Source organism: Dreissena polymorpha, chromosome 9 (genome assembly GCF_020536995.1).
Source record: "Dreissena polymorpha isolate Duluth1 chromosome 9, UMN_Dpol_1.0, whole genome shotgun sequence".
In the NCBI taxonomy this organism is placed as follows: Eukaryota; Metazoa; Mollusca; class Bivalvia; order Myida; family Dreissenidae; genus Dreissena; species Dreissena polymorpha.
The window spans coordinates 35,806,591-35,817,651 of record NC_068363.1 but is presented as its reverse complement, the minus strand read 5'-3'; the positions used below and the strand labels follow the sequence as shown (position 1 = coordinate 35,817,651).

Here is an 11,061-nt window from a genome sequence, read left to right as displayed (position 1 = left end):
AGGCTCGCATCATTTTTTTGCAAAGCCATATTGATATGACATATTAGATACTTTTATTTCAGGTAAACATGCATCTGTACAACCTGACGCTGCAGAGGGCCACTGGGATAACCTGTGCTGTGCATGGGAATTTCTCTGGGGCCAAGTTGCAAGAAGTGATTGTGTCGAGAGGAAAGATTTTGGAACTTTTGCGCCATGATCCTAACACTGGAAAAATATACCCAGTTCTCACACAGGAGACATTTGGTGTCATTCGCTCCTTGATTCCTTTCAGGCTCACTGGTGGAACAAAAGGTTTGTTAAAAAATTATATATAAACTATTCAGAGGAAAATAGAAGGGCATTGCAGCCTGCTTCATTTTGCTTCCTATGGCTGTCCCTTTGGAGAGGTCAATGCAGTAAGTTTGAAAATGTTTTGAAATTGTATATTTTTTAAGTATTCATTGGAAAATTAAATGAATGCTAAAAAAGCTTAATAACAAATTTTTAGGCTGATAAATTCATTTGATTAAAAACAATATTCAAAATATTAAGACCAGATCAGACGAGTCAATCTTTCTTTCCTTATCCTTTTTAGCTGTCTGAGTAGCACCCTGCCATCTTAGGTTTCATTAATAAATGATGTATGAAATTTTGATAATTAAAAGTATAAGACAAAAAAGATGTTAATGGTTGTTGTAGTTTTACTAGTTTGTATGTACAGTGTTAATTTGCTTGATATGTTTGTTTCTGAACATTTAGATTACCTGGTTGTGGGTTCAGATTCTGGACGAATTGTGATATTGGAATACATAGCACAGAAGAATGCTTTTGAAAAGGTAAATCAAGAGTTGTCATAGTTTGCAGATTAAAATAAATATGTACTAAAATGATTAAAAATTATATTATATTTAATCCAAAGTTTGTATTGTGTGTCTGTGTTCGGTATTTGATTGCTACTTTCATTTACAGGTTCACCAAGAAACATTTGGCAAGAGCGGATGTCGACGTATTGTTCCTGGACAATTCCTTGCTGTCGATCCAAAGGGAAGAGCTGTCATGATTGGTAATTGTTACTCACCATACATTTATGCTTATACTTATCTCCAAAAAAAGAAAACATTAATTTTGTCAAAGATGCCTTGTTTATGGTCAACATGAAAATAGGTATGAGCTTAAAATTCTGTATGAGAACTGTGTTATTTTAGTTCTTATTATTATCGATTCATGCAACTAACTTATCATATGTATAAACTTCTAGGTTGGTGCTAAGGAAAAGAACTTAGTCGCCAAATCTAGGGGGGTCCGGGGGCATGCTCCCCTGTACAATTTTTGGATCCTAGATCGTCTGTGGTGCGTTTTGGGGCTATTTCCTGAGCAAAATTAAGACTATTTTTCTGAAATTAGCCCATTTCTTGCTTGAAAATTTTTCTTTGCTGGTGAGCCACTTCCTGACATTTTGAAGCCGATTTTTTTTGTTTTCATAGACACCGGTGGCGTAGTGATAATGATACATAACACTGTTAAACAGTTTTGGGTACATGTGGTATTTACGTTAGAAACCACTAAAACAGCCCGCTGTCTGGGTATTAATTATACGACATTTTATGAAATCCAAACATTACTTTTTTCATTTTTTTGTTTTTGAAGAAATGCATGAGAAATGACTTGGTCAGCATTAGACCGTCATTGCATGTCAAAAACTGCAAGACTCGCGGCGAAACCGTGAGACTTGACAGGTAGACGTTTCCTATTCTGCATTCACGTCTGCACTACTTTAGACGTCCTCCGATTACGAACGTAACATTTGGTCATTTCCTGAGTTTACATTATTCTGTTCACTTTCTTTTCTAAAGAATTGTGTTAATTTCTGTGGCTTCGACTTTCCATTTTCGTTCGCAGCATCGATTTTTCCCAGAATCTGCAACTCACTTTCTAAAAAGGTCTTTCAACTCGCATAGCGACCGTAAAGGGAAGTTACTCTTATCTTCTTTTTTAGCCAATCAAAATCGTTGTTTCTTGGGAAATTAGTTTATAGTGGCTATGTCAATGCCATGACTCCGCCCATCTGATTAAATGACAATATCGTACTGATCGATTCGATAACGTTGAATTGTAACATCTATAGCATAGGTCGTTACACAGCACGCTTCATTGATTCAGTTATCATGTAAATCGCCAAGTAACCCAAATGTTCGTAAAGTCTGGTCGCCATGTAAAGCGTGACCAATTAAGACATTAGCCATGTGGATTATCGACCTAGGCGGTCGTCATTATCCCCTGGGGCCTTTCCGTTAAGGGTGTTTTCTGTGTAATCTTAGCGACGTTTCTGGCGATTTATACGAATACTGATTTATACGTCCTCAGGGGTGGCGAAATCAAATGTCCGAGTTGCCCGAGTCGTACATTTGCTTGTCTGGGCAACTGACATTTTTCAAAAGTTGTCTGTGGACAACAAGTTTTTTAAAAGTCGTGTCCAGGTATACAAAAATGCATTTTATTAAAGCTGTAATTAAGTTTTACAAAACCAGATGTTGACACGCGATTACATTGTCAGTGCTATTTGCGGAGCAATCAAGCTAAAATACGTGCACTTTCCTGCGCAGTGATCTCCCTTATTCTGCAAGAGACCGGGAGCATGCCGCATTTTCAACATTCGGCCCGACTGTTAGACAGTGTACAGACTGGTTTCTTTATTTTTACAATCAGACGGAAATAAAAAGTATTAATCTAAGATGATCAAAACACAGTCTACCTTGTTATTTAAGACGACTTTAATGGTAAAGATGACACTTTTTAATCTTCAACAACGGAGCAGAAACCCGAAGCTTTGATCAGCCCACCTCCCAAAAAACTAAGAAAGATTATGATAAAAAAAATATGATCTAAGTTCACGCACCAGAACTTTTCAAGAAACTTGGCTAACAGATTTTCAATGGTTACCAGTTTATATAATCAAATTGCTACCAGTAGCGGAGCCTTAGTCTGATGAGGTCCACATATTGGACTAGTTTAATTTGTTAAGATTACAATGTACTTATGTTCAGCACATGTTTTAATAACACTAGCTTTGCAAGATTTAAAGTTTGAGAAAGTCTTTATATTTTTTATAATATGCTGCTATAATGAATGTACCATTGAAATACAATTATTAACAAAACAAGCAAATCATACTCATTTAGATATATTCACATTATTTAACATTAATCAATAAATGCGTTTATGATTTATATAAACATTAACGGACAAGTGTAGTTCAGCAACGGGCAAGTTAAATTTCCTAAATGGTTGTCCGTGGACAAGTATAGTTTTTTGAGATTTCGCCACCCCTGGTCCTGAACAGAGGCATTTAGAGTGTGCATTTGTAAAGCATAGAGTCTATTTTTTTCAATCACCAATTTCATAAAAATCTTATTTTTAATCGCCAGCCAGGAATTGTTATCGCAAATGATCGGTAACGCACGTAGAACTTCAAATTATAAATGTGTTTATTGTCTAATAATGAATTTAACTATCCAGGTGGGATTAAGTGCATTCTTTTTTCAAGATGTAATTATTTGACCAATTACATTGTTGATGATTTCTGCTGAATCAGAATAGACCTTGATATAATTCTTATTTTTAAATTCCACTCTGTATCTCAATTTTATTTTTATGCCGTGGAAGGGTGGCATATAGTTTTTTAACTGTCTGTCCATACATCCAAAAACTTTTGCCCATAACTTTTGCAATATTAAAGATGGCAACTTTATATTTGGCATGCATGTGTATCTCATGCAGCTACACATTATGAGTGGTAAAAGGTCATCCTTCGAGGTCAAATATATGGCTTTAAAGCAGCGCAGTAGGGGGCATTTTGTTTCTTACAAACACATCTCTTGTTTAAATATCATTTGCAATACAATTTATATACATATGAATTCATAATTTATATGATTTTCCCCTAAATGGCCAGGAAAACACATGTTGCGTCAATATCTATTGATTAAAAAATCCCTATTTGGTACATTTTGTCGATAAAAATTTCCCAAATTTGCCACTTTTATCAATTAAAAAAAAACAATTTGACCAGACTCCTTTTCCCAAAATGACTAGAAAAACCCTGGCCTGGTTACTTGCAGGAGCTGTAGAGAAGCAGAAGCTAGTGTACATATTGAACAGAGACGCCCAAGCCAGGCTGACCATATCGTCACCACTGGAGGCGCACAAGGCCAACACATTGGTGTTCCACATGACCGGTGTCGATGTGGGCTTTGAGAATCCCACATTCGCTTGCTTGGAAATAGACTATGAGGTATGGAAAATATACCCTTGCCTATGTTACTGGATTTCTTTTAGTCCCTATTGCATGACATTGGTCATGGGTGTCATCATGGCAGCTATTATTTGTGACTAATTGGCAGTATGAACTGATCAATTGTTCTTTCTGATCATTCATTAAACCTAATGGTGTATTACACTGTTCAGTTATATGTTGGAAGAACAACTCATTATTACTGATTTCAGATGTTTTGCATTATAATACCTTACAAAAAAATATAACTGCATGGATTAGAAGTATTCCAGGTTAAACCGGAATTCCAGTTTTTTGATTGCCATCATTTTTAGCTCGACTATTATATATGAAATATATATAGTGGAGCTATCCTACTCACCCTGGCGTCTGCGTAAGCGTGCAAATGTTAAAGTTTTCGTACTACCCCAATTATTTTCATTGTCCCTTCACATATTGCTTTCATATTTTGCATACTTGTTTACCAACATGACCCCAACCTATAAACAGGAGCAGACAACTCTATCAAGCATTTTTTCATTATTATGGCCCCTTTTCCACTTAGAATATGCAGCAAATGTAAAAGTTTGCGTACTACCCCAAATATTTTCATTCAGAATGTCCCTTCACGTATTGCTTTCATATTTTGCATACTTGTTTACCATCATGACCCCAACCTATAAACAAGAGCAGACAACTGTATCAAGTATTTTGACAAAATTATTACCCCTTTTATACTAAGAATATGCATATGTATGTTCTATGTTATAGTTTGCGTACTACCCCAAATATTGCCTATATCCTTTGACATATTACTATTGTTGACCCTTTGTCCTAACAAAATGTGCGCGAAAAGGTGACAAAAACACTGTGTTGATTACAGTTGAAAGTTTCATTGGTTCTTTTTATGCCCCTGAAGGAGGGCATATAGTGATCGCACTGTTCGTCACACTTTGTGTTGAGGTTTTGAAAAATGGTTATAACTTCTATGTCGCTTCAGATGTAACATTCATATTTGGTATGCATTTGTATATGGACAAGGCCTTTCCATAAGCACACAAATTTTGACCCCTTTGACCTTGAACTTGGGGTCCACGGTTAGGTTTCAAAAAATGCAGTTAGGTTTCGAAAAATGCATATAACTTCTATCAAAGGGTTTATCTGGAGATATGTCATCCTATGGAGACAGCTCTCAGTGATTTATAGTAGTGGGGGACATATTGTTTTTTCCCTGTCTGTTGGTTGGTTGGTGGGTTGTCTGTTGGTCTGTTTGCACCAACTTTAACATTTTGCAATAACTTTTGCTATATTGAATATAGCAACTTGATATTTGGCATGCATGTGTATCTCATGGAGCTGCACATTTTGAGTGGTGAAAGGTCAAGGTCATCCTTCAAGGTCAGAGGTCAAATATATGTGGCCAAAATCGCTCATTTTGTGAAAACTTTTGCAATATTGAAGATAGCAACTTGATATTTGGCATGCATGTATATCTTATGGAGCTGCACATTTTGAGTGGGGAGAGGTCAAGGTCATCCTTCAAGGTCAGAGGTCAAATATATGTGGCCCAAATCGCTTATTTTATGAATACTTTTGCAATATTGAAGATAGCAACTTGATATTTGGCATGCATGTGTATCTCATGGAGCTGCACATTTTGAGTGGTGAGAGGTCAAGGTCATCCTTCAAGGTCAGAGGTCAAATATATATGTGGCCCAAATCGCTTATTTTATGAATACTTTTGCAATATTGAAGATAGCAACTTGATATTTGGCATGCATGTGTATCTCATGGAGCTGCACATTTTGAGTGGTGAAAGGTCAAGGTCATCCTTCAAGGTCAAATATATGGGTCAAAATTGCTCATGTAATGTCACTTCTGCAATATTGAAGCTTGCAATTTTATATTTGAAATGCATGTGTATCTCATGGAGCTTCACATTTTGAGTGGTGAAGGGTCAAGGTCAAGGTCATCCTTCAATGTCAAACGTCATATAGGGGGACATTGTGTTTCACAAACGCATTTTGTTTTTGCTAAAAATTACCGCTGATTTTCTGCTGCTTCCCAATCGCAAAAAATCTACGTTTTTTCCCAAAAAGCTGACCAAAATTTCCCCAGAAAAGCCCAATTTCCAAAAAAAAGTATCTTATGACTTATGATTTCATAACTCTAGATCTCAACTTTTTATTTAAACATCCTACAAAATATATAACTTTAATTTAGTCCTTTTTGTCGCTAAATAATTCCTAAATTTGCCATTTTTATTAATTAACCCTTTCCCTATCGGGAGCAAAGTGAAAATGGCTATGTGCAAACAGCATAAAACCAGAACAGCCTGGGAGTAACTTGCAGTATGTTCAGGTTTAATGCTGTTTTTACTGCTCGTCAGTATCTAAGGGTTGGAAATGAAGCCTTTTAAAGTTGAATCTAGTAAGAAAGGTATTTTATTAAATTAAATTTTTTAAGGGACTACAAAGGTGTGAAAATACGTATTTAAGTGGTAAAGGGTTAAAACATTCCCAATTTGACCAGACTTCTTTTCCCAAAATGGCTAGAAAAACAACTGAACATGCACTTATAATCAATTTTTATTCTGTTACTTAGAATCATATTCACAATGCTTAATTTTTCCCAATATAAGGGTTTATTGCACTATTTTTCCTAATTTCATTTTTTTATTGCGCTAATTTTCCCAATTCAAATGGCACAGGCTGTAACAAATAAAAGCAAAAAAAATCACTGGCTCTTGTTAACAAAATTATATCGCAATTAATTTGGAATTGACATTTCCTTTTAAATTAATTAAAAATAAACAGCATCTTTATTGTTACAGTCTTTTAGTTAAGTTTATATTGAAACAATTATTGTACTGTATACTGATTAAAAAGAACATCTGGACACAACCGGATTTAGTGTTGGGCGTTTTGAAAATAGGCATAGCACATCTACTGACACATTGCAGGGCCCTCAATCTATTAAATCTGCCACCGAAATTCGGCGGCAGTCCCCCACCTGAAAAGTATACTTTTTGGGGGAAAAAATTCCCCCTAAAAAAAAATTTGATTTTTTTTTAATACAAAGATGTGTCTCATGATTATTATATCTCAATTCTATTTCAATTTAATCTTTGCAAACATACTAAATTATGAAAAATGCAATGAATATAGTGCTAACATGTACAAATGTAATAATGAGAGAGTAAGTAAAAAAAATCCGCCCCAAAAGGGAAACGCCGCGAAAATTCCCCCTCCTAAGGGCTGCGGACCTCTTCCCCCTAAGTAGTGTGAGGGCGCTGCATTGTGTATACTGCAGGGGGGCATTTGACTCCCTAAATTTTAGGTCGGCTGTTTTCAGAGAATATCCAAGGTATTGTCATAGCCAGCTCGTCGTCCACCGTGCTAAAACCTTAACATTGGCTCCAAATCAAAGTGCTTCCACCCACAACTTTGAGGAGTTCTTCACCATTGAACTAAAAAAATATTCTGACAAGCTTTCATTTATTCCAAAACTGCACCCGCAGCCGAACGTTGGCACCCGTTATGCAGTGCTCTTGTTAAAATCATATTGTAATATTTTGTCTCTTGATTGTTGCTCCCAGGAGTGTGATGCTGACCCCACCGGTGAGGCAGCAGACAAGGCCCAGATGCTGCTGACCTACTATGAGCTGGATCTAGGGCTGAACCATGTGGTCAGAAAGTACTCTGAACCTCTGGAGGAACACGGAAACTTCCTGATCTCAGGTGAGCATGCATATGGCGTAAAAAACACGCTCAACTACTCGTCTTGAGAAGTGTGTGTGACTAGAGACTGGCTTCACTTTGGTGTATTTCTAGTAATAGTATGTACTGTACGCTGCAACAGCCTATATTGCCCATCTGTTTCATACTTTTTCATGTTGAATAATATTGTTGCACTTTTCCAATCAGCAGATTAGTCAAAAGCTCATGATTTGAAAGGACGGTATCAATTTAGCTTTTCATTTTTCATAAAACCTTTAACAATTTCAAAATAAACCTGGTGGGCGGATGGATGGATTGATGGGTGCTTGGGCAGTGGCATTGGCTCTCCCGATTTCATTGCATCTTCACCATGATACTTTCTGGAAATGTTTGCTGGCATAAAAATGGATGCAAACTTTGAGAACCAGCTGATTGGCAATGATGGTTAAGAGATATGCCATTTGTTTAGACATAAAATTAAAAAATAAAACCATAGAAAAGCCTAACCCCTGCCAATATCTTGTCTCACTTATGTAAAATATCAAATCAAATTGTAATTTTGAATTGTGAAAAAGCTATTTTTGACAGTTTTAAGCCCAAAATGTCTGATTTTCACAGTTAAAAGTGGTCGTTTTTTTCTCAAGTATTATGGCCTAGCTAGATTTTTGAAGATCTACCAGTTTATTACTAATTAGTAACCAGGGTTTTTTCCCCACTTTTTGGGAAGATAGCCCATGGCTTTTGAATTGGGAATTTGATCGGCATTTTCATGAAATTGGGAAAATAAATTCATGAGCCTTTTTATTCCAAACAAAAAGTCCACTGATAAGGGAAATACTAAATTTGATATAACTCTTTATAATCATTCAAGTTAAAAGAACACAATCATATAATACTTTGTTAGATGTAATTGAATTAAAATTGAGATAAAATATTCATTAGACACTTCTTTCTAAAAAAAAAAAAAAAAAAAAATATTTTTTTTTTTGGACATTGGGAATTTTTTGCCACATTTTGGGGAAAAAAGTATACTTTTTGGGATTGGGAACATAGCCGAATTTGGGCTATAAAAACGGGTCAAAAAAACCGCTGTAGTACTGCATAGAAATGATGAGCTCCTGTTAGCCTTATTTATTGTGATTATAACATTTTCTGATCTATGCATAGAGATACATTTTAGGTTTTCTTATGAGATAAAACTCATGCTGTGACCATAACTTGATCATTTATTTGGTTTATAATTTTGATCTGTTTCATCTGTTATAATGCATTGTTATCCCCATGCCAAAGGGGAGGGATATAGGCATTGTTTGTCGGTCTGTCTGTCACAAAATTTTGAAGTTGGCGGGGGATATCAATTCAACAAATTTGCTTGTTAACATATATATTTGGGGTTGAACCATTGGTTCATTTTGTTCCAACCAAACTTAGCAATGTTCCTTGGGTTAGCAAAGAATCTTACAGGGTTAGCAACTCATCATTTTGACATTTGTTGCCCATCCTCACTCTTAAAATACTTTTTTGCAAAAAGGACATACAGTAAATTCCAATTCATTTAAAAGGGTTTTTGCCACATTCAAGTGTAATTAAGAGTGATTTTCATCGGGGGAAATCCAAACAAAGGGTCTGCAGTTGACCCTTGTACTCAGTTGACTGCTAGGTTTTACTGTCTTGTTGATATGCCTAGAAATGTTATGGGAACATACATATAATTCTTTTTGTTAAAGATCAATGAAATGATCAGCATGTGATATCGATGCAAATGTGTACCTACCAGTTTATTGTGAATTTGAACTGCATAGAAATGATGAGCTCCTGTTAGCCTTATTTATTGTGATTATAACACGTTCTGATTTATGCAGAGAGATACATTTTATGTTTTCTTATGATAAAATTCATGCTGTTTACCATAACTTAATCAGTTATTTTGTTGATAATTTTGATCTGTTTCATCTGTTATGATGCATTGTTATCCCCAGCCAAAGGGAGGGGGGGGTATAGAATTGGCGTTGTCCGTCGGTCTGTCTGTCACAAAATGTTGAAGTTGGCTTGGGATATCAATTCAACAAATTTGCTTGTTAACATTTATATTTGGGTTGAACCATGGCTTCATTTTGTTCCAACCAACCTTAACAATGTTTCCTGGATTAGCAAGGAACCTTACAGGTTAGCAACTGATCATTTTGACATTTGTTGTCCATCCTCACTCTTGAAATACCTTTTGCAAAAAGGTCATACTTATTTGATGTAAAAGAGAATAATATAATATCAGGTTATGATATAACAATTTAGTTTTCAAAAACACTAATGCTCTTGTTTTCTTAATGTCTTAATTTTCTGCCACAAAACAATTTGTTCTTGCCTTGAGCATATTCTGGCATTATAAAAAAACAACATGTTGTCCTGTTGCAGTTTAATTGTCATAATGTGTACTGCATAGAAATGATGTTCTTCCGTGTTTCACATGATTGAATGTGATTACATCTATGTGAATTTCTGATCTATGCAGTGACAGCTTTTTATCCTTTTCTAAAGCCAGAGTGATATAGAATAGGCGTTGTCCGTCTGTCTGTCACTCAAATTGTAATGGCTTTATCTCAGAAACTATATAAGATATCAACATAAAACTTTATGGGTGTATCACAGTATGAGAAGTGCCATGCACAAGAACCATAATTCTTAACTTTCTTTAATAAGAGTTACTGGCTTTTTGTGTGTGTGTACAATGTTACTTTTAATGGCTAAATATCCCAGATAACATACAAGACTCCATTATGAACTTCATGTGTGTATTTCTACAATGAGAAGTGACCATTACATTAACAATAACCCTGCACTTTTTATGCCCCCCTTCGAAGAAGAGGGGGTATATTGTTTGCACATGTCGGTCCGTCGGTCGGTCCGTCCACCAGATGGTTTCCGGATTATAACTCAGGAACGCTTAGGCCTAGGATCATGAAACTTCATAGGTACATTAATCATGACTGGCAGATGACCCCTATTGATTTTCAGGTCACTAGGTCAAAGGTCAAGGTCACAGTGGCTCGAAACAGTAAAATGGTTTCAGGATGATACTCAATAATGCTTACG

General features: G+C 35.8%; 1 protein-coding gene across 2 annotated transcripts in view; it reads left to right on the top strand.

Moving 5' to 3' along the window:
* Positions 1-11,061, top strand: part of LOC127845243 (splicing factor 3B subunit 3-like) — a 179,385-nt gene that overhangs the window by 638 nt on the left and 167,686 nt on the right. For both annotated transcript variants that reach the window (XM_052376052.1, XM_052376051.1), the window contains exons 2-6: positions 63-294; positions 742-818; positions 952-1,045; positions 4,101-4,273; positions 7,851-7,992. In XM_052376052.1, the coding sequence (XP_052232012.1) occupies positions 69-294; positions 742-818; positions 952-1,045; positions 4,101-4,273; positions 7,851-7,992 (712 nt within the window). In that variant the 5' untranslated portion in view covers positions 63-68. The remainder of the gene's footprint in view (positions 1-62; positions 295-741; positions 819-951; positions 1,046-4,100; positions 4,274-7,850; positions 7,993-11,061) is intronic.